This window comes from Hydra vulgaris, chromosome 15 (assembly GCF_038396675.1).
Source record: "Hydra vulgaris chromosome 15, alternate assembly HydraT2T_AEP".
Classification (NCBI taxonomy): domain Eukaryota; kingdom Metazoa; phylum Cnidaria; class Hydrozoa; order Anthoathecata; family Hydridae; genus Hydra; species Hydra vulgaris.
Window position 1 is genome coordinate 36244606 of NC_088934.1, and position 24810 is coordinate 36269415.

General features: G+C 28.2%; 3 protein-coding genes across 3 annotated transcripts; 2 read left to right on the plus strand and 1 right to left on the minus strand.

The window, feature by feature from the left end:
* Positions 1-1527: 1527 nt before the first annotated feature.
* LOC136091589 (uncharacterized) lies at positions 1528-3753 on the minus strand. Its single transcript, XM_065819282.1, has 2 exons — positions 2238-3753; positions 1528-2045 (listed from the first exon to the last, which is right to left on the minus strand). The coding sequence occupies exon 1, from the start codon at positions 3649-3651 to the stop codon at positions 2914-2916; it is 738 nt and encodes a 245-aa protein (XP_065675354.1). The 5' UTR covers positions 3652-3753; the 3' UTR covers positions 1528-2045; positions 2238-2913.
* A 3670-nt stretch (positions 3754-7423) lies between these two features.
* On the plus strand, positions 7424-21188 carry LOC100198247 (uncharacterized). The gene is made up of 9 exons (XM_065819873.1): positions 7424-7646; positions 12259-12329; positions 12886-12935; positions 13043-13106; positions 13886-13978; positions 20113-20166; positions 20258-20319; positions 20502-20605; positions 21062-21188. The coding sequence occupies exons 1-9, from the start codon at positions 7502-7504 to the stop codon at positions 21148-21150; spliced, it is 732 nt and encodes a 243-aa protein (XP_065675945.1). The 5' UTR covers positions 7424-7501; the 3' UTR covers positions 21151-21188.
* Positions 21189-21196: 8 nt separating this feature from the next.
* On the plus strand, positions 21197-24034 carry LOC124810231 (GPI transamidase component PIG-S). Its single transcript, XM_065819872.1, has one exon. The coding sequence runs from the start codon at positions 21495-21497 to the stop codon at positions 22938-22940; it is 1446 nt and encodes a 481-aa protein (XP_065675944.1). The 5' UTR covers positions 21197-21494; the 3' UTR covers positions 22941-24034.
* The last annotated feature ends 776 nt before the right edge of the window (positions 24035-24810 follow it).

Genomic DNA, 24810 nt, shown 5'->3' on the forward strand with positions numbered 1-24810 from the left:
GTTGCAATAACTCCTAAAAACTTTATAGTATCTTGTTTTTAATTTGTTTATAACTTATAATAAGCTTAGGCAGTTTTATAGGAACTATTGTTCTGATTTGTAACAAATTTATATGCTTATCTTCTAGTATATTTTGGATAAAGCAATGAATACTCCGAAAGTAAACTTATCATTTTCAAAACCATCAGTTATTTGGTTGACTTATTCAATAATGGCATGTTCAGTTGAATGTTTTTTTTGAAATACAATTTGTTTTTGCGTTAAAAAATTTCTTTTTTGTGATCATGTTATTTTAACATCAAACTTGAAATTGCTAATTTGTTTACTATAATACTTTTTTTGTTTTTCTAAGATGTTCATAAAAATACTTATAATTTTTGTATATATTCTCATTCTCTGTACTTTTTATTTTTTAAGAATTTGTTGTATAGTTTTTAGAACACTTTAAAAGTGCTTTATTCATGCAAGGATTATTAAGTGCTCTTGTTTTAATTTTTATTTCTTCATATGGACAATAGGCCATCCCATAATTTTTTTTTTGACAACCAAATTACATGCGGAGTCGCTAATGAGTGGCGTAGAGGTCATATTTATAAGTCAAATTTTTTTATTTTTTATTTTTTCCTGTTAGAAGTATTCGCGCCGGTCGTTCGAAGTTACGCACTAGGCAATTTATGACCAAAATTGAGCAGTTTTCAACACAACGGCGCGAATCGATTCTGATGTCGAATCCAGTTAATTTTTTCATTTATATTCTTTTCATGTGTTCCCATACCAAAAAAAACACTGTGCTTTTCGAGTTAAGAAATACACAATGCCTACCGTTCACTGATTTTGATAGAAAAATCAACATTTGTGTTATTTCAAAGTGCCTTTTTGTTGATCTATGAGGTCATTTTCAGTCATGGTGCAATATTTTTTTTTTTTTACTTCTTATTGGTATCAAATGATGTTTTTAAAAAAATTACTTTTATTGGAACCTAAGATTAAACAAAGCCAAACTTAAAATGGTTACCCCTAAAAGATTTGTTATAGGACTTTAAATATTTTGCTGTAGATTTAACTAGATCAAAATGTGTTGATATATTTCAGAAAATATCTACTTAGATTTTGTGTGTGTTATTTTAAATTCTCATTAAATTTTAAGTGCTCATCACAGAGCACCGCGGGAAAATTTTTTACTAGTAAATGTCGTTTATATGACTAAACCGGCATCAATCCTCGGACCTCCGATATTAAAGTAAGAACTCTAAGTACTGCCATAGCTGCTATTATATTTATTATATATATAATAAATTCTTTCCTTTAAGACACATATCTCTAAAAATCACATAATTTAGTTTTTTTTAAAATACATTTTCAAGGTTTAGAGTCTACAGTAAGGTAATTCTAATTATTAGAGATATTGGAAAGGTTTTGAATTATTAACTCACAGCCAGTAGCGAGGGAGCAGGCGTTGTAACTGACTCCTTGTATCCATTCTTCGTCTTTTTAAATGGCTTTTTCCAAGAGTTTTTCATTTGGAGAAGGTTCTGAAGTTTTTCCTCGCTCTTCGCACGCTCTACATTATCTTGAATGAGTTTTACTGCACGTTCTGATGAGTCGTTAACAACTTCGACAGATTTTACGAAGCTTTGAAACTCATTGTATCCTGGAAATTCTTTCCAAAAAATCTGAGGGAGTTTCATCCATAGACATTTTTCAGAAGTATGACCTAGGATATCAAAAATTAACCAGGAATCTGGTGAAATATATGATTCAAGACCTGGTGGTTGATCTATATTAAACAAAAAACTGCTATCAGAAAGGATTTTAGTTTTGGTTCTAACCGTTCCTACATTTTTAATGCCACTCCGTTGGGTTGAATAAAGAACTTTTGCCATCTTTTCCATTTCGATGTAGTGATCTTTATTAGAACATGCTAGCGCCAGCACCACGGTTGATGGATCCAAATACCACATATGGTTTCGCCATGATTTTAATACCACTTCTGCGGCAGGCTCATACGCATTGTAATGGCACATCTGCCAATAGTTTCGTTGATCCTAAGAGTGTGAGTTAAAAATAATGCAATACAGATAGTAAGTAAGATTGATAATGACACCTCTAACATCTAATGTAATAAGTGTCATTTATTTATGTCATTATTCTAAAACAATTTAGTTGGTATTTTTTTGAAACAAATTATTCTTAAATTATGAGACTAATATAAAAATATTTAGGAAATTAAGTTTTACTTCAAAAGCTGCAGAATCAGAAAACTCGCAGGTCAAAAACCACGATGCCCAGAAAAGAGAAATGTATTCAGCCATTCTGTTGATCTCTTTGACAATTTCATCACTCAGAAAAAGAACCTGTCTGATCTTAGGGAGAAGCAAATTGAACTTCATATAGTACAATGCCTTTGCCATGAACCTGGCGTGTGAAATAGCTCCGGTTTTGTGAATTTTATACCTAACTGTCTGATCTTCTTCAAGGAACATGACTACAAGCTCTGCCAGTTCACAATAATCTTTGCGCTTCTCAAAAGTCTAAATGTATATAATTTACAACTTAATTAAAAACTTTAATGTTTCTTCTTTCTATTTTTATAGTTGGTATATATATTTGGTATAAAGTTGTTTTAAAGTAATATATTTCTTTATTTTAACCTTACCTGACTATTTCTTAACTTGTTTTTATCTATCAGGTCCTTGCAAGTTTTTAGCGCCAATAGAGCCTGTTTCTCCAACCAGGTACCCTTAACATTCTGGTGATTAAATTTCAACAGCATCTTCTCGTTGTTTGCATCAATACCATGCCAGTTCTGCTTTAGAGATTTAAATAGTTGATTCTCTGGTCCAACAGATTTGTTTACTGCAACTTCATTGCAAAAGTGTTTTATATGGAGCTCTCCTACATGATGGCGGCAGGCTAACAAGAGCAATGGTCGGCACAAGCTCCTTTTAAATAACCAGTGTTTGAAGCAGTGGTATCAAAACAAACTCCGTGGATGAACTGCCCTAGATCAAAAGAATCTAATAGATTTTGAATTGCTGTGAACTGAGCCTCACCACTGCCGTGTTCCAACCCTGGAGCGCCTAACAGATGGGACTGATTGTCATGCCTTATAAGCACACAAATTCGGTCTTTTGTCTCATCTATGCTACCCGTATAATCTTTGATAATTTTGCTATCAAAATGCACAATGATGGGTTTGCCGCTCGTCTTAACCATACTGGTTATGTTTGCTCTAAGAACACCAGCATCATTTCTTATTATTGTATCAAAAATCCTGTGAGTTGAGCTGTGGGATAATGTTACATTTTCTATATCTCCACCGGCATTGCAAAGAAAAGAAGAGATAAGTGCTGTTGCCTGGTTAGTAGATATTCCCATCCCAATAGCAGTTCTGGCAGTTTTTGAAAAAATGTCTTTTGGTATCTTTAGAGTCATATTTTTAACTGTCTTCTTCTTTGATGCGTTACCAATCTTAAAATCATCTTCGGAACATGTATCATTAGAGTCATCAGTAATCATTTCACTTTCAGAGGAAAATCCGGAGAAATCATGGAAAGTTTTTTTTACTATACCAGAGGTTTTAGAGTTATTTCTTGATGCAGATCTATTACTAACATCTACAAACCGACCGTCCAACGCTCCAATCACCATCTTTCTGCAACTTAGCTGGTCCCGTATGAAGGTTAAATCTTCAATCTTATCTGCTTCCAGTCTTAGCCTATCAGTCTTTAAACTACGTTCAAGAAGCGTAATGTCTTCGACAGCCCAAAATAATCCTTTAAATTTAATTTTATTAGGTAAGAACAAGAAAAAGTAAACTATTTACTTCACAATAAATTAGCTTAGTACTGGCTGTTTGACTAGAAAATCTTAACATTTAATATTTATCCCCTACCTGTCATTGATTTCTCAAATTTATTTCTTGTCTCAAGATAACCAATTCCAATTTTTTTCTGGGATTTCTTCAATGCTATGTACTTTTCTACATACTTCTTGACATGATACATCATCCTTTTGTCACTGATGACTTTGAAGCCAGTTTTTCTCCAAGGAATTAAGATTCCGGAAAGGATACAACTGACATTGCAAAATTCATTGTTTGTTATGCATTTTAATCTATGAAGAACTTCCGTATATTAAAAACATAACTTATTAAATTATCTTTACTATATTTGACATAAAACATGAAATAACGTTCTTATCTATTGATTTCTAAAGCTAAAAGCTTACTTGAAAGTTTTGGACATTAAAGGACAAGCGACGAGATCCTTCAGTGCTTTCTTTGGAAATTGTTCTCTTAAAAATAAGTAGCGTTGGATAACGTGAATCCTTAGGGGCAGCTGGTTTGTTTCCATTCTATCCAGAGTGACGTTAACTAGGAACATGTTCTTGCGACTCGATCTTCTTTTTTTAAACCCCTTCTTGGGACAGGGATACACCTCAGATACTTTTGTTATCATAGCTTGCTTTAAAACAAAATTTCATAATGTTACTCATTGATCATAATGTTAATCACTATAAACATTTTCATAATTTGTATGAAGTTTAAAATTTTTTAAAAGTTTATTTAAAATATTATAAATGTTTAAATAACCTAATTCATTTAACTATAATTATAAAATATAACATGCATTATTATGTTATGTTGTTATAATAAACTTACTTGAGGTGGTAATATTAGATTTTTTAAAATTAAAAATTGTTAAGTAGCTCGATAAAAAAATTGTTTTCTTAACTGCGCTTTTTTTAAATATTACCCGATTTTTGCGTTTCTAAAGTACCACCTGGTAACAAATATGATAATAATAAAAATGCGCACAATCGGTATGGATAAAAAACCTTCCATTCTTTGTATTGACGCAGTTAAATTGTTAAAGGTTTATAAATTTCTATTCGCGCTGATCATTTGAAAGTGCCCATAAAAACTCAAAAAATGTAAAAAAGTTAAACTTTAAACGAATGGCGCGAGAATAAATACTCATCCAGAAAAAAAAAAAAAAAAAATTCATTAACAAACCAATATCTTAGGAACATTTTGAGACACTCCGTGAAATAAAATTCGTTCATGAGGGTCAAAATGGGATGGCCTAATGGACAAGCTTCGTCAAATATCGCTAAAAATTTAGTTAAAAAAATACTAAAAGCTTTCTTTTGTATTATGACAATTATAGACATCATTCCAATTTATTTAATTTATTCGATAGCTCTCATAATAGCGATGGTTAAGTTACATTTTTTTAAATTTGTAAACTTTGGCTGAGTACCCTTAAATTTTTTAAATAGTATGTAAATTGGGAAACGATTGCTTATATCTGTTTTTAAAATGCCTGACTGAAATGACGTTTCGAAGTAATTGTTTATAAGTATATTATCAATTACTGATTTGAGGTTTTATTAACCCGGGTAGGTTTATTGATTACTGGCAAGACATTGTATCTAAAATAAAATTTATAGATTTATTCAATTATAATTAATTGGATAAAGTTATCAATTTACTTATTGGTTAAAATAGATAAAAACAGCCAAAAATTTAACTAGTTAAGAACAATGAACAAATAAAATAGTAAGAATTAGAGTTGCGAAGTCATTTTTTACGTCTGTAAAGGCGTAAAGCCGATTTTCCATTTTATGGAAATTTCCGCTCAGAAAAGAAATGAAGAGTCCACGGGAAAAAACGGCAGAATCACATTTAAAAAGTTTTGAGAAAGTATATATTAATCATTTATAAAAGTTTTCATATAAAGCATAGAAGTTTATTTCTTGGTTAATTTATTTGAAGTTTACATTTTTAATAAAATATTTGTAACTTTTATTAAAAATTTTTTTCCTAACTTTATACAAAGACTTTTATAAATGATTAATACATACTTTCTCAAAACTACATTTTTAAGTTTTAACATAAAACAATTTAAAAAAAAAACTTTAGAAACGGCGAGTGGAAAGATTTTTACTACTTATATTTTCTCCGCAACATTTTCATTCATTGTTTTAACATAATAATTTGATATCAATACACAAGAAAATCTTATTTTATAAATAACCAAATAGGTATAATAGACTAGCTGGAGTGAGAACGAGATTTGAAATTAATAAAGTTATTGATTAACTATGTTTAATAGTAAAAAACAAAGTAAACTATTGCTTTCACATTTAGGGGCAAGAAGGTTTTAAAGTTTTTGTTGTTTTGCACAGGTTTTAAAGTTTTTGCTGTTCTCAGGCTTCAAACACAGTAACTTTATTCAAGCACTTTTTTTGTGGTTTTTAAGGCGCTCCAAAGTAGTACTTACGGTCTTAACGCAGAATTCCGTGGAAGAGCATTTAACTAGGAAGTTCATGCCTTTTTCCTTACTAATGTCCGCTTATCTAGCCAGAGCCGGCATCAAACCTCGAACACATTGATTCTGAGCCAGAGGTCCAACTACATTATATTTATTGCACAACGGCTGGTAAAAATATAAGCAAAAACATACCCAAATTTAAAGCTTGCTCCATGTCAAAAGCTCCTTTTCTCAAATATTAAAAAAATCTGCGGCAATCAACTATTAACAACTAATTGTTAAAATAAAATATATAATTTTATAATTTTTATATACAACTATTCTAAAAACAATGATATACTGATTTAAAAAAATCTCATAGCTAAACAAATAAATATGTAAGTAATTGTACTCTTGCAGAACAGTGCCACAGTAAACGTATATATAACTTTAAAGCCAAAAAAAGTATTAAATGAAGAGCAAAAGTTAAGGCAAATAAAGCATAAATATAATGCTAATATTAAGGCAAATAACAGGGTAAATTCTATCATGGAAAACAAGCCGCTTCTTATGGACGAGGAAAAAGTTACATATATGAATATACTAGAAGATATAAATTTGTTAAAAATCAGGATAATAGTTCATAGCATGTGGTTAAAACATTACATTACATATAATAATGAACCAAGAGGTAACATTTCATAGCTGAGAAGGAAATAAAGGCAACATAAAATCTAATAACTTATCTAATAAGCAAATGGCTTTTGATATATTTGGCAATATCTTCACGTGTCACTAGTTCTAACTATGATATCACCATACCATTTTATAGTTCAAATATCCATAATGACGTACCTGTTCTTGAGCGTTTCAAGCAAACAAAAAAAAATTTCCCACAAAATCCCTATTTTGCAGTTAAATATGATTATCTTTAATTTTTGATTATAATTTTTTGATTATGATTTAATTTTTTGATTGTCTCTAGTTTGATCATCTTTAATTTTAGCATTGAAAAGCTTTTTCTTTTTTTCCTAATTGGTTAAGCAAGTAAAAAATATATTTGACCAATCAAATTTTGAATTAAAGATTAGAAACTCCGTAAAATAAAATATTACTTCTACGCTGGAGTCAACATTTGGGCAAGCAAAGCAAATATTTGTCGCTTTACTCTCTTTTGATACGTTGACTAATCATAAATCTACCACTGAACACAACGTTTTGAACGGAGTCGAAGATTTAACAGGATGTTCTCTTTAGTTTGCTTAATTGTAGTTATATTTACTTTTTCTAATACATTAGCGGAGTATACATTAACTCTTACTAAAGAGAATTTTGATTCTCATGTCTTGGATTCACGTAAAAATGTCTTGGTAGAGTTTTATGCACCATGTGAGTTTCTTGATTTTTAAGTTAAATAAATGTTACTTTTATATAGCTATTGGTATTGATATCTTAACATTATTACCTTTAACTTATTTTTTACTATTTTAAAAAACAACCGTGAACAGTTAATTAAAATATACCTCTATCATTTTATGATTGATTTCGATTTTTTGAATTATCGATCAAGAGAATTTTATGCTGATTAAAAATCTTATAAAAATATAGAACTCAAAATTTGAGAAGTACTTTAATTTGATGTTGAAGTTTAAAGAGTAACTCTAAAAGCGCGAATATTTGCCATCTTTTTCATACTAGGTTATGACTTAATTACTTATTTAAGTTAACTTAAAAACAGCCTGTTTTTTATATACTCTAAAAAAGTACATGGACTGATTTTTCTAAATTGATTAAATGCTATAATGTTATATATCATTAGAAAGCCCTCAAATGCAGTATTTTATGGTGAAAAAATTATGAAAATCAGACAATTTTATAAAAAGTTATGATATTTTTAGTAGCAAATTTTTGATATAAGGATTTCTTGATTAAACTATAATTTAATTTTTTTTTTTTTTTTTTTCACGTAAATTGTTATAACTTTCCTAATTCTTATTCAAATATTTATAACTTGATATTAAAAGATAAATGTAAAAATGAGCCATAATTTTAAATTAGTTTCTAGGTAAAGGGCGCATCAAGGAATCTTTACTAAAATGACTAAATCTATTATAAAAATTAAAAAAATACATTTCAATACTTTTAAAAATAGTAACTAGTGGTGTATAAATGGTAGAAGGTTACTATATCTGTCCAACAACATCTGCAGAGTAGTCCAAGATCATCTGTATTTTATTTTTACTCCAACAACATCTGTTCAATATCACCTGAAAATTCAATAACTCCTAACAACATCTTTAAAAAAGATGTAACTGCATCTTGTAATTTTTCTCTTAGTCCATTAACATCTGGAAGAATTTCCTCTAGATGTAATTGCATCTGAAAAAAACCATATATGAAACTATATTTGGTTAATATAATGCATTATGATTTAATAATTTCATAAAATCCTGTAGTTATATTTAATATAATTGAAAAGATGTACCTACATCTGTAGAATTCACAAATATAGTTATTGTTAGTTAAATGTAAGTTATTCTTAACATAATTAAAAAGATGTAACTTCATCTGTAGAATTCACAGATGTTATTCTTAACATATTTGAAAAGATGTAACTACATCTGTAAACTATCCAGATGTAGTTGCACAGATGTTGTTATACTTAGATAATAAATGAAAACTACATCTAGTAGTGATGTACCGATAACACTTTTTTGGCCGATGCCGATACCGATGCCGATGGATAGGAAAAGGCCGATACCGATGAATTAACTAATTATTAAAGTTTTGAAGATATAAAGCCATAGAGCTTTAAATTGGGTAAATTTTTTCATGGAATCCGTACTGGTAAACAAATACTTGGACCCAAATAAATAAACTTGCCTGTAAACAAAGTCAAAATAAACAATTTTTCTAAAAATTCTAAGCGATGCATAAAGTTTAGATTATTTATTATTTAATAATTATCAAAATGCAGGATAAAAGTATTAAAATGCCATCGGTAATGCATATCGGTAAATTAATAAAAAAAGGCCGATGCCGATACCGATACCGATTGTACAAAAAGTGGCCGATTAAGCCGATTCCGATGCCGATGCCGATTAATCGGTACATCACTAACATCTAGTAGTTATATGCTTTTTACTCAGATGTTATTAGACATCAATGAAATTTCAGATGATGTTGAACAGATATAATTATATCTCGGTGTATTTACATGTATTGTAGGACAGATGCAGTTATACATCATTATATTTACAGATGCTATTAGACATAGCAAAGCCTTTTGAAATAAAAAATTTAATTAAATCTTGCCTTGGCTTTTACTGAATGATTTAATTTTTAAATTCCATTAATAAATAAATTTAAATCATTTTTAACAATAGATACCACGTGAAGGTAAGCCAGAGCCATCTATCAAAAAAATTTGCAAACTACAAAACTTGCTGTACTAAATTTGCAAGCCACAAAACTTGTGGTACTTATTTTGCAAGTCACAAAACTTGTGGTACCTATTTGCAAGTCACAAAACTTGTGGTACCTATTTGCAGGCCAGAAAAACTTGCTGTACCATATTTGCCAAGACAATGGCAATTTACAGTAAAAAGCGCAGCGCAAAACATAATTTTTGTTGTGTTATCAAGTAAAAATGATCACCCTAGGGATTGCCTTATTAAAATGTTCCTAATAATCCAATTATAAGGGCAGAGTTAATAAGAATAGTGGTTCAGTTGTTAGGAAAATTTTCTTCTAAGAAAATTATTAATAATATAGAAATTCAAAGAACACCCAAATATTGCCCAATTTTTGCAATTAAAATGGAATATTACCTGTCAGAACATATGCTAATAACGTGCCATGAATTATCATTTATAAAGGCTAACTTTTATCATCTTCTGACATTACCATTTTGAATTTTTCCGTTTTTTACTTGGAGCATATCATTTTCTAATTGAGCAATAAACATTTTGTTTTCCTTAGCATCACTATGTTTTAGTTTTATCTGCATTAAGTTTTGTTTTTCTTTTACTTTTGATGTCTTTGATTTTGTTTTAAGATTGCGAGTTAGCCTACTGTAATGATATGTTTTGGTTTGTTTTTTAGTTCTCTAACTACTATCCTCAAAGCTTTACTAATATCTTCTTTTCTTTTGATGCTTTGTCCGAATAATTTCAATTTATAGGGCATGCTATTGTATTTAGATTTAGTATATTTTTTTATTTATTTCCTGTGAGCACTGTTAACTGAGAAGATAAACATGATAACCTATTAAGGAATTTTCTTAGGAGTTATTTTTTCTCTATATGTATGCTTTTGTGTTTCATTTTCTATGGATTTTACTGGCAAGAAAGGTCCATCGTTGACTAGAGATAGAGTTAGCAATATCTTCATTGAATGACAGAACAGAAGACCCTTAAACAGTTATCAATAAACTACTCTAATTAAGATGCATTTCCTGCTTCATTGGTACACTGGGTGCATGGTATGCAAAGATTTGATTACAAAATTCAATAAATTTTAAACAATCCCTAATATAAGTAATAGTCAATTTTTTTTGCAATGTTAAGAGCATTATAGAGTTGATGTTTACTAGTGTTTAGGCTAAATAACTCATTAAGTTGTTTAAGAGTTTTACTAATTGACTCGCTGTTATTGGTAAATAACAGGATTACAGGCCCATTTCTACAGTCTGTAAATATTTCATCATGCAAAGTGAAGTCTACAGCTATATACTGTTTTATTGCATCCTGAAACACACATCCACTATTTTTTGAACCCATAACTCCTTAAGAAAGTATACTTAAAGAGTTTATATATTTTAATTTTAAATAAATTTTCTGAAAAGTAACACAGTAATATATTATAAATCATTAACAATTGATAACATTATAATGCAACATTATTACATTACATTTACATATACATTTTATAATAACAAAAGAAAATTGTTTTACTAGAATAGACTTAAAAAATATTATACATAGCTAGTACAAATAAGTAATTGTTTAACTATGGTTTTACTAATATTTTAATCTCAATAATGCAAATCAAACTTTTAGAAACTATAAATTTAGGCCAACCTATTTTAAGATAAAATAGCTGCTACAAAAGTCAAATAAACAGTTTAAATAAACTAAAATAAGAAAAGGTTCTACACATTTAAGGTGAGTGGTAAATTTGACTAGCCAACAAGGTATTGTTGGTCAATTGGTTTTTTTTGAACAGTCAAAATTTTTTTTTTTTTTTTTAAATTTTTTTTCTTAGTAATAGTTCTTCATAACTGAGCCTTATAAATTAAAAATTAATTTGAATGCTTGAAAATTAACCAATTCACATTATTTTAATAACAATTTTAAATAAAATCAAAGCTTTTTTAAAAAAGTGCAAACAGGCGATTGATAAATTTTAATTTATTTAAAGATAATTCATTTCATTGCAATGACTTTGCAAATAGTAAGAAAAGCTATGAGAAAGTTCATTAGCATGTAATTTGAAAAAAATTAGTTTAAGGAATACTCTTATGCTTTTTGTAATTAAAAAATAAATTTTTAAAGACAAAAAAATTTTTTTGTAGTCCATGAACTCTATCGTTTTTTTAAACAATAACAGGCATTCAAATTATTTTATATTATGATAATATCAGTGACAGATATGTATAGTTGCCACTATTCAGGTTTTAGTGTATGGGGGTACCAATGAAATCATAATTTTTATTTCTCTAGTTACTAATCATACTTTTTTTATAAGTAGCCATGGCGCAGTGGTTAAAGGTTCAGGACTAAGAGGTTTAAGGTTTGATGCTAGCTCTTGCTAAATAAGAGACATAAGTAAGGAGGTATGAGCTTCCTGATTAAAAGCTCTTCTGCCATGCACTGTGATATACATAAAATATATTTTATTTTATATAACTTTTTTTTATGTGTATTCATATAATCTTTATATATTCATGATATTATTTATCATCCAGCCTAATTTTTGATAAATGTTTAATTATGTTTAGGGTGTGGCCACTGCAAAAATTTAGCACCAACATATGAAAAAGTAGCTGAAACATTTAAAAATGAACCTAATGTAAGTTGTGTTTGTTTGCAAGTTCATTAAAATTCTCTCCTTGAGAGTTTAAAGTTAAATTGTTTTTTAAAAATGTTTTTTTAATCAGTTTCTTTATTTTAAAGTTTCTTTTTTCTTTCTTTTTAAATCATTTTTTTTTTATTTAAAAAGAAAGAAAAATAGTTTTTGAAATAGTTAATGTGGAAAACATTAAACAGTAATAAATTGTTTAAAAAAATTGTCATAAAATTTTTTTAAACAATTTATTACTGCTAAAAAATTTTTTTTTTTTTTGAATAAAAAAAAAATATAGTTAATTAAAATTTTTTTCTACTTTCTGTTTTTAAGTTTATTTTATTATATTTAAATTAAATTTATTATTAAATAATAAATTTATTTTATTAATTTAAATTAGAAAAAAAAATTCAAAGCACTTTTTTTACTTGCATTACCTTTATCCGTTATGCAACAAAATCTCATAACAAGGTCTGTATGTACACTAATTCTGAACTGAACCAACAAAAATGAAATTTGAAAATCTGTTTTAATAAGCTCTTTGTATTTCTTTGAATTTTAGTGTGTAGTTGCTAAAGTTGATGCTGATAGTGAGAAAGAATTGGGCTCACGGTAAGAGACTCAAAGAATTTTTTTTTTTTTTTTTTTTTTTAATTTCTATGTAAATTACAATACATTCAAAAAATTAAATGCTTATGCTTTTTTTTTTTTTTTTTTAGATTTGGTGTTTCTGGGTTTCCAACTATCAAATTTTTTTCCAAAACAAATAAAGCTGGAGAAGAGGTATTTTGTTTTTTCAATTTTTTTTTTTAGATTTATTTTGTTATTAGTAATCACTTCATAAATATATGCATCTATCTTAAAAGGCATAAATTTATGTTAAACAGGGGAAATGGTATTCAAATCAATATAAAACTAACTTTTTGTAACTGAAGCAATGGCTCTTAGTTAAAGTTTTAAATTATGGTTTTTCCATATTACACATTGATATTTTGAGAGACCAGTACAAAATGGTTTACTTATGTTGGGACTTGGCAGATAACAAACTATGCTATCTAATATCTTTCAAGTTTAAATATTGTAATTATAGTAAATATCATAGGCATTATCATAGTCTAGATGAGACAATGGCAATTTACAGTAAAAAGCGCGGCGCAAGACATAATTTTTGTTGCGTTATCAAGTAAAAATGATCACCCTAGGGATTGCCTTATTAAAATGTTTCTAATAATCCAATTATAAGGGCAGAGTTAATAAGAATAGTGGTTCAGTTGTTAGGAAAATTTTCTAAGAAAATTATTGATAATATAGAAATTCAAAGAAGTATGATTAAAATCCTCAGTCAATTTGAACTGAATTAATCCGAGGATAATTAATTTTATTAATGAGTTTTAATTAGATGTTTAGATTTGTATTATTCATATACCCCATGCTTGTTAATGTTTAAAATTTACTTTTCAAGTTATTCATAAAATAGTTTCAAAGTTTCTTTTAGCAATATGCTTAATGCTTACGCTTAATAATCAATTTTGTTTTTATTTTATTTATTTTTTTTACTTCAGTACTCAAGTGGTCGTAGTGAGCAAGATTTTATTGACTTTTTAAATCAGAAATGCGGAACTAATCGTGTTAGTGGTGGTGGAGTAGATGACCAGGTATATATAAAAATTTAATAATTTTTGTAAATAAGAATGTGAAATAAAATGATTTTTATTATCTGTTTCTATCGAATAACATTTGTTTCATTGTTTTAAAATATTTTTTGTTTTTAAAGTTATTATTATATGCTAAATTAATGTTAGTTAAAGTCAATGATGATGGCTTTCATGTCATGGTAGTGACTGTTAGTCAGTTCTGCTTTATAGTATCATTTTTCGTGTTCAATATTTCACACAATCAAACCTGTATTTGAATTTTTGGATAGTAAGTTAAAAGTTAAAGAAGTCTTGATCAGTAGATCTGTATATTTTAGTTAATCTTGCAGTCCGGATACTTAAAACATCCTGATAATCATTAAAATGTTATTAAATTATATTTTCAAGAAAAAAAAATCTACCCAGAAGATTACCGAATCAATGGCTTTAAAAATTCCATTCAATTATCTGTGAATCATCAAAATATTGAATCGGGTTGTAATAAACATAATACAGCTCAAAATGGAAATTTTTATCACATAAAACTATGAGTAGAAATAGAAACTGGGTGTAAACCTATATCTAGATCAATATTTTTGTTCTGATGCAGATATCTGATGGATAGCAGGAACTAAATCCACATCCGAAGAAATGGATGGGGATTACAATAATTAGAACTAAAATTATCTACAATAATTAGGACTAAAATAGATAAAGTATTTTTCTGAAATATTTTGTATGTTTTTGTTTAGTGTAAGAATGAGCAAAGATTTATTTTATCTTGACTTCATGAAACAAAAACATAAAATTAGTTAACTTTGTTAAACTATTAAAGCAAACAAAGTAAAATGCTGCTGACTCCAATTTAAGGGAGTTAATTACTAGTGATGTACCGATTAATCGGCATCGGCATCGGAATCGGCTTAATCGGCCACTTTTTGTACAATCGGCATCGGCCTTTTTTTATTAATTTACCGATATGCATTACCGATGGCATTTTAATACTTTTATCCTGCATTTTGATAATTATTAAATAATAAATAATCTAAACTTTATGCATCGCTTAGAATTTTTAGAAAAATTGTTTATTTTGACTTTGTTTACAGGCAAGTTTATTTATTTGGGTCCAAGTATTTGTTTACCAGTACGGATTCCATGAAAAAATTTACCCAATTTAAAGCTCTATGGCTTTATATCTTCAAAACTTTAATAATTAGTTAATTCATCGGTATCGGCATCGGTATCGGCCTTTTCCTATCCATCGGTATCGGCATCGGCCAAAAAAGTGTTATCGGTACATCACTATTAATTACTAATTAAGGACTAATTAAATACAGGTAACATAAAAACCACAAAACAGTTATTATTAATATATTTCTTAATATATTGTTACTAGTAAGCTAGTTTAAAACGAGTTTTTCTGTAAATATACTTAAGAGTTGCAATTATACCAGGGTTATCTGTTCTAATAAAGTTCATACCAAATCTTGCATCTGAATCATATATTTTTATATAAGAATGTAATTTCCTAATTTTTTGTTGTTGCTTTTTTCACTTTAATTTTTCAGAAAAAGAAAAGGTTATATTTTTCCTTTTTTTATCAAAATAATACATGCCCTTACTCTAATCCTTTGGTTAACTTATGTATTAAAATCCCTACAGCTCCCTATTTCAATATATTGTTATCAGTGTGCATCTAATTCTGCATTTATATATGTAGTAATAATAATATGATTATTAACAAGAATACTAACAATTATATTAGTAATAATAAACTTTTTAATATACACACACACACACACACACACACACACACACACACACACACACACACACACACACACACACATATATATAAATAAGAAAACATCAAACAATATGAATTCTCTTAATACAAATAATAATTAATTTTGAGAAATTTTCACTAGATTATGGACACCAGCATCATCAGCTCATAAAATATTACAAAATTTTTTGAACGTTAAAAAAACAGTTTAATAAACTGGCATCAGCAGTTGAATGGCTTCTTTTTTCTTTATGTAAGAATATAAAAAATGGAGTCCAAAATTTAGTTTTGAAAAATTGCCCATTATCGAGATTTATTCCGAGATATATATCCGTTTGATAATGGTAATGGGTTTGAGAATTGAACACGAAAAAGGCTTTAGAAAGTAATTGTGATCAAATTGTTAAAACGAAGGTTTTAAGTGAAGATCCTACTTCTAGTTATGCTATAAAAATTAAAACCCATCTCTCACAACTTAATAAAAAACAAAGATTTTCAAAAACAGAATATGACAGTATATATCCAAGTGATCCAATCCCACCTTGTATGTATGGTCTAATTAAGGCTCACAAGCCTGAAAAAGCTTACCCTATGAGAATAGTTATCAACTATCGGCACACCTAATTATGGAATATCTAACTACTTAGTTAAAGCAATACAACCTATCTTAAATAAAAATAAAACACGTTTGAAAAATTCTTTTGATTTTATTAGCAAAGCAAACTCATGGAATGTTGATGAAAACGAAGTTCAAGTTTCATTCGATGTAATAAACCTCTATCCATCAATTCCACTTAAAGAAGCTACTTTAATTCTTATAGATCAATTAAATAAAGATGAATCCCAAGTTTTACCAAGCTTACTATATCAGAAACAACTTATAGAGCTTTGTTTACATTGCTGCTATTTTTTGTGGAACAACAAGATCCATGAATTGGAGAATTCCGGTCCTATTGGTCTTTCATTCATGGTTGTATTGGCAGAATCTTTTCTACAATATCACAAAGAAAGCGCTTTCAAATTGCAATGACATTTAATCCTCCTCTCAACTTCTCTCGACCTCTCGACTCCTCTCGACTCCTATCTAAGATACGTCGATGATAGCCATGCTAGATTTTCAAACATCCAAGAAGCAGAAAAATTCAAAATAATCTTAAATAAACAACACCCTGCAACACAATACACAATTGAGACAGAAAGCCATAACTCTGAATTTCCTAGATATAACAATAATAAATAACAGCAAAGGTAAGTATGAGTTTAAAGTCTACAGAAAAGAAGCCATTGCAAATATTCAAATAAAAGCGCACTCGAATCATGACCCCAAAATTTTATGCACAATATTCAAAGGTTATGTTCACAGGGCATACTCCATATGCAGTGTTACACATTTAAAAAACTTTCTTATTCAAGTTTTTATTGAAAATGGATACACCGAAAACCAACTAAAAAGTATTGCAAATCAAATTAGGAAAAAACGGTCCGTAAAGAACAGTAGATTTCAATCCGAGAACAATGCTCTCCCAACAGTATCATTACCGTGGATACCTTCACTATCACCAAAGTTAAAGAAAATATTTAGAAAAGTCGGATATAGAGTAGTTTTTAAATCAAGTTCTAATTTAAGAACATTACTAACATGTAAAAACAAATCTAGATTGCCCCAAAATAGCCAACCTGGAACATATTTATTTGAATGCACTTGCTCAAAAAAATGTGTAGGAGAGACAAAGTTACAAATTAGAACAAGAACTCAACAACACCAAAAAAGTTTAAAAGATGGCAAACATCAATAAGCAATTGCCACGCATAGCAAGTTTTGCTCTGAAAAAATAAATTGGGAGAAAACTAAAACTCTTAAAGTTGAAATAAAAAAATTCGACCATAAAGTACGTGAAGCACTCGAAATCAGAGGCACCAATGTTTCCCATCAAATCGCGGAATAAATCTCGATAATGGGCAATTTGTTAAAACTAAATTTTGGACTCCGTTTTTTATATTCTTACGTAAAGAAAAAAGAAGCCATTCAACTGCTGACGCCAGTTTAAAAATTTATCAAACTGTTTTTTTAACGTTCAAAAAATTTTGTAAAATTTTACGAGCTGATGATGCTGGTGTCCATAACCCAGTGAAAATTTCTCAAAATAAACTATAATTTGTATTAAGAGAATACGTATTGTTTGATGTTTTCTTATTAATATAACACACTCTTATATACAATATCTACACTCAAATCATATATATATATATATATATATATATATATATATATATATATATATATATATATATATATATATATATATATATATATATATATATATATATATATATATATATATGATTTGAGTGTAGACATTGTATATAAGAGTGTGTTATATTAATAAGAAAACATCAAACAATACATATTACAATATTACAAATTAATCGTTTTTTAAAAAAACCGCAAAAATGCAAATTTAATTGACCAGAATGTTTTTAAAAACATTCTGAATGTTTTTAATAATACAATGTTTTTATTATTTTTACTGTAAATCATGCACGGAGTGTTGCTACATAGACTATCTTATAGCCTGACTTGCAACGGAGTGCTGCAACATGGACTGACAAATAGCTTGACTTGCAACGGAGTGCTGGTACATCGACTATCTTATAGCCTGACTCACATGGGAGTGCTGCTACATCAACTGGGGGTGTGGTTGGGGCAGGCAGTCTATCAAGTAATAAAAAAAATTCCGGTCTTGCATTTTAATTTTTACTTTTTGTCAACAAAATACAGAAAAACTTTTGACAACCAGTTAGAAGTTATATATATATAACTCCTACAACAACCTACTCCTTTTGACAACCAGTTAGGATATATATATATATATATATATATATATATATATATATATATATATATATATATATATATATATGTAAATGATTATAACTGACACAGATCAGTTGTCACTCATACAGGAGTCATTAAAGGGATGTCGCCAATTATTAAATGAATAATAATATTAGGCATATTGACATAAAGTACATACATAAAATACTTATAAATCATAGTTGCAGTTAAAAGTTAAAAAAATAGGGGGAAAAAATGATTAGTTTTTTTGGTATTAAGACAAGTAAGGTGAGCATTTAAACAGCGAAGTAATAAAAAATATGGTTTGTTAATATACAAGCAATTTGTTCCATCAGCCAATAAATAAACTAATGAGAAGTGAACAGAGTTGATTATATCATTAGCATATATCAAAGAAAAGAGGACAAAAAGCAGAATCTTGAAAAGCACAGCAGATTTGTTTCCGGTCTTAAGACCATTAATACTTGCATCATCAGCAAACAAATGAATTGAGTCAACAGTGTTGTTTAGATTGTTAACATATTAAAAACGAAAGAGAACCACCAGAAGAAACAGAACACCACACAAAAATATATTTATTAAAAGAGTTAAAACCATTACTTCCAAATTGTTTCCAATATGAAAGATAAAATTGAAACAAAGTAGTAATGTTCTAATTTAGGAATGAAAATGTCTCGATCAGTGGTATAAAAAGTCTTTCATAAATTAATAAGATATAAGAACTTTTCCAATTTTAAATATATTTATATTCATTAGTTCGTAAAATATATTCATTAGAATTTTAAATCTTGACATTTTTCTTTGGAAAAGAATGCATACTTAAATAAATTATATAATGTTGGATGGTAAAAAAAAATTTTCCCCAGTTAATTATGCTATTTGTTCCCAATAGACAACTTTGCATCTGTAACAGTGACAACAAATTTTCCTGTGCATATGCAAGGCACCCTATGCTATAATTTACTGTTCTGAAATGCGGTAATACAGTAGTGGTAAAATGCACTTAACATTTTTTTTGTAACAGATTAGATGCAAAAGATGCTCAAAAATCAATAAAACAAACAACAACAAAATCTTGCACTATAAGCAAATAAGTACTTTCTTTGATAACCGTCTCTAGTTGTACTTCACTCAAATTATCCTTTGCACTGCATATTAATCATCAATGTTTTTGTTTCAGAGTTTTGAGGTTTGAGAGCTATAAATATAAATTAATTTTCTTGAATTGAATGTTGCATGACAAATTGGCTTTTCAACAGCAGAAAAAACAAACTAAAAATGGAAGAAAAGAAAAACATTAAGTTATAAAGCCACATAATAAATGGACAAGAAGCCAAGGCCAATAAATGCTGGTTTTGAGAAGTTTTATACTTTAGTGTTTTGTTATATACAAATGTTCAAAAATGCCATAATAAATTAATAATAATACTTTATTTTAAAATAGTTTTATTAAAATTTGTAAAAAAAAAAAATTTTTATTATCTAAAAATAATATGAATGTTTTTTTTAAAGGCAGGAAGAATTAATGCATATGATGATATAGCTAAAAAATTCATAAGTTCAACAGTAAGTAACATTTACTTTTATAACTATAAAATGGTTAAAATTAATTTAAATTTAAACGAAACATTTTAATTTTGAATTTATTTATATTTAGGGCGATCGCAATGCTTTAATTGCTGAAATTGAAGCAGCAAATGCTGATGAGGCTGACTCTGAGTAAGTAATGGTTTGAACTTTGTTTTTGTTTTATTTTTATCAGCTATCATTTTCAGCAGTTATAATATTACAAGATTTATATACATTTAAAACTTTTTTTTTTTTTTAATAATAATACTTGCTAAAATTTAATCATTAACAATTTGATGAAAGTTTAACTTATTTTAAACTAATTTTATTAGGCACAAGCAATCTGGAGATTATTATGTTAAGGTCATGAAAACTATATTAGAAAAAGGAGATGACTATCCAAAGAATGAAATTGCTAGACTCACTAGAGTTCTCGGTATAATTTATTGCTAATCTCTATATATATTTGTACTTTACTTTTTTGTATTTCCAATTTATAATTAACTGTTAAATTTCAGTATTTTTTTAGTATGCTAATGAAAAACCATTAAATTATGATTTGTATATTTTTTAACAATTTTAAACAAGATTCTATTGGAGGATTTTCTATAAAAAGAACGCTATATGACCGAATGTTTTTATTTTGGAACCGTTAAGAACTTGTTTGTATAAAATGACTATTCGGCTATAATGAATTTTTATTTCTTTACTTTTTGTGTTAAAAGATGTTGAAATAAGATCGATTGCTAAATATCTGAATTTAGTTCATGAAGTAGTTGCAACTATACTCTTCGAGAGTGAAAAAGTTTCGCTTTTTGTTGGAAATTTTGCCTCGGTTTTTAACGTTTTAAACAACTATTTATACTATCGTTAAAATTCAATTTCTTTTTAGGAGGAAATATGAGTGCTGCAAAAATGGATTTAATGCACAAACGAAAAAATATTTTAAGTCAGTTCGTTCGAGAAAAAGAAGAGTTGTAAATCTTGTGAATTTTTGATAAATATAAAACTTCAATCTAGTACTTTTTATTTTATGCAATTTTTTTTATTTCGCTTTTTTCCCAGTGATATAAAATTAACTTGTTGATTATTAACTATTCTTGCCTTCCAAAATTTTCGTAATAGTTTTCGCTTGTTAGAAGTGTTTTTTTTTAAGAAAATTATGTTTTGTGGCTACCTAGCGAGATTTTTTGTTGTTTGTTTTATTGATTTATTGAGCATCTTTTTGCATCTAATCTGTTACAAAAAAAATGTTAAGTGCATTTCTGAGAAGATATTATTCAATTTAGTTTTTTATTGAGCTTTCTTTTTAGACTATTATTAACATGGATTATCCTCAAGCTTTAGTGTCTATTGTAGTTTTTTGCATATATATTTTCGTCGGTGTGCCAGTTTGGTGGAATACAACAAAAGTATATAGAGCATCTTTACCTTATGAAAAAATTAACGTGTTACAAAATACATCTATTAAATTGCATATTCGTTTAAATATTCAGAGTAGTATTTACGAAGAATCCGAGCTTAAAGAAGTAGCCGCTATCGTTTCGGCTGAATCAATTAACGATCAATTTATATGGAGTGTTAATGTTGCAGTAGCGCAAATAAACGCTAGAGAGCAATATTGCGAACAATACGAAAATTCATCTCAATTAACATACAATATCTTTATTGCTCAGGATCATTTAAACAAGAAGTTTATAAAAATCAATTGCCAAACAACTTTAAGTGTTATAATATCACTTTCCGAAAAAATATCTTCATCAAGTTTGGGACAGATAGTTCGTGACACGATAGACGATTTTACTGGAAATAGTTATTTCCTATCAAATAAATCTTCGCTAAACTACAATAATGCTATGCCTCCTTCATCAGGCTACCATATAACCTTTACTTTAGCTGTTTCTAATCCTGCTGATTTCTTGCCTTTTTGGGATATTGAAGTTTCCATAAACGATTATTTGAAGCCAATGCTTCAAAAATTTAGTTTTCTCGGACCATTTAAAGTTTCATCTCAAATTCTGTACTATGTTGACCTTGGTGTAAATCCATTCGTTAGTAATGATTCTTTTTATTTTACAGAAAGCAAGCTACCACAACTGATCAATCCTATAGAGTCGAGATTAGCATCATACGTCAATACGGATCCTATACTAAATTTTGTTATTTACGTGCCGCCTAAAAAATATTCTCCTTTGCACATCCGTAAATCAAAAAAATCTAAAGTTGGTAAAATCAGTTCTTTTTATAGTCCGAGATGGGGGGGAGTAGCTATATATAATCCAACTAAAGCTCACGAGCAAATAACTACACGAGATTATATGGGAGTTTTTATCGAGCAGTTTAAATTATTAGTAGGTATTAAATCATATTTTAACGATAATAATGAGACTTTTTCTCGAGTTAATCTTTTAATCGAGAAAACGTTTGAAAACTTACGTACTTGTTTATCGACTATATCTTCGTTGTCAAAACTTCTCGATAAAATAGCAAATATTGTTATAAAGGATGAAATTAAAGAATTAGTTGATGTAGCTGTTCTAAATGTCGAGCGCAGTATTTCTTTTTTACGTGTTGGAGATATTGAGAACGCTCATTTAACTTCTAAAGAAGCTTTTCGTTGTTCAGAGAAAGCATTTTATGACTCTTCTTTGCTAGCACTGCTTTACTTTCCAGATGATCAAAAGTACGCTATATATGTTCCTCTATTCTTGCCTATTTCTTTGCCGGTAATAATGTCCTTTTTTCGAGCTGTAAAATCGTTCATCAAATAACAAAAAAAAGGATATATATATATAAATCGATAAATATGCTAAATATCTATTTAAAATTATAAATATGGTAATAGTTTCTTATATTGCGAGTTCAAGCTTTTTATAAATTTGATGTAAGTTTTGATATGTTAATTGCCATTAGTTGAATCTATGCATTTTGGTTTTGCTCTTTGCGAATTATTTGCTATAATTAACTGCTTTTGAGGTTATGTACTATGAAAATCGTTTTATGAATCATATAAGATTTTTTAAATCTTAGTAGCCTATTCTTTATAACTACTATGATGTTAGCTTCGTTGAAATAATGTTTTATGGTCTATAATCTTTCAATAAACACTCCAGCATTAATAGTTAAAAAATTTTGATTTGTGTTATATTCTATGACTAAAGTGCAGTCGTCGCCTATAATTATAAGATGACCCAGATCTGACTGATTTTGTTCAAGCATGAATAACCACGATCACCGCTATATGAAGTTGTTTTTTAAACTGACTTTAGTTGCTAAAACATCGGCTTTCATAATTTGTAAATGGTACCACTGGATTTCGCACAACTCTTGGTATATTAATTATGGTTTAGTTAAAATAGGCGTCAAAAGCCCAGATGCTGTTCTAGATCCACCAAATTCTAATCCTGTAAACTACGTTGGTTTGTAAAACTTTTTTTCAACTTTTGCAATACTTAGTAACCAATGCTAACAATTATGCTTATTTGTAGATTCAACCTAATTGATAACACTCGAAGTTCTACCCAGTTTGCATTTTCTAATTAGATTTTGTCATTTCGCAGACATCCAGCTGCTAAATTATCAAACAACTTAATTAAATATTCCTGATATAAGTCCGGCATTTAATTTATCATTTGAACTAAAACTTTTTTTATTTTTCCCATTCGTAAAATACATTTCCATAGACGAGAGTAAGTTATTTAAAATGTCCCAATAAATTGTTAATTTTATTTCTCTACAGCATAAATTGAGTTGATTGTAGCTTTTTGGTATTGACTAGTTTGACAATACCAAAAAGTAATTTTTTTACTTTGACTACCAGTAACTTTTTTTAAAAAAAGATTTAAGAATAAAAGAAGTAATTAAAGATTTGAGTTTGATTTGTTTATTGTTTGATTTGTTATTGTTGCTAATTCTTTATTGGAAGTAGCGAGGTGAGCCTCGCTACTTCCTGCATACTGGCAGGAAGCATGTAATTCTAATTATTTTTAAATGGTTTAAGGAAAAAGACTGATTCGTTTTTCGTTAATGAAAATCGAATCAGTCTTTCGTTTCGTTAATAATGATTCGTTATATTAGCTTTTTTTATGTGAAGTGCAAAGTTAATGTAAGAAAATTCCTGGATAAAAGTATCCATATCCTATTTTTTAAAGCTTCTTCTGAGTGTTTTTTTTATACCAATAAGAGTGAGTTATTTTGTTTTATCAAGTTTATTTGTATATCAAAATTATTTAAAAATCGTATTTTGATGTGATAAAATGTTAAATCAGCATAGAGACTCCTGGAAAAGTCTCTTTATCAAATTAATAATTTAACATTTAAATATATACATATATATTTTATTTATTATTGTTACGGCATTTTGCTGTTAACATGTATCAATTTGATTACTGAATACATCAAACTCAAGTAGGGTTACCTAGAGTAAACAAATAGTGTCATTTAGTATAAGACTAAAATATTAAGGTTGCCAGAGGTTATTTTAGGAGGGAAAAAATTCATAAGAATTATTAATAAGAGTTTTAGTTTCTGCAGTTACGTGTTTAAGAAGCTAGGTAGAAATAAAGAATAAGAACACAGATTTAAGATAAATAGGGAATAAATTAGGGGTGCACTGATGCCTACTTTTGGTTGATGCCGGTT

Coding starts and splice junctions, on each gene's coding strand:
- LOC136091589 (XM_065819282.1), bottom strand. CDS start 3,651: ATGGTGATTGGAGCGTTGGACGGTCGGTTTGTAGATGTTAGTAATAGA.
- LOC100198247 (XM_065819873.1), top strand. CDS start 7,502: ATGTTCTCTTTAGTTTGCTTAATTGTAGTTATATTTACTTTTTCTAAT. Junction 12,936..13,042: donor GAGAAAGAATTGGGCTCACG/GTAAGAGACTCA, acceptor TTTTTTTTTTAG/ATTTGGTGTTTCTGGGTTTC. Junction 20,320..20,501: donor GCTGATGAGGCTGACTCTGA/GTAAGTAATGGT, acceptor TAATTTTATTAG/GCACAAGCAATCTGGAGATT.
- LOC124810231 (XM_065819872.1), top strand. CDS start 21,495: ATGGATTATCCTCAAGCTTTAGTGTCTATTGTAGTTTTTTGCATATAT.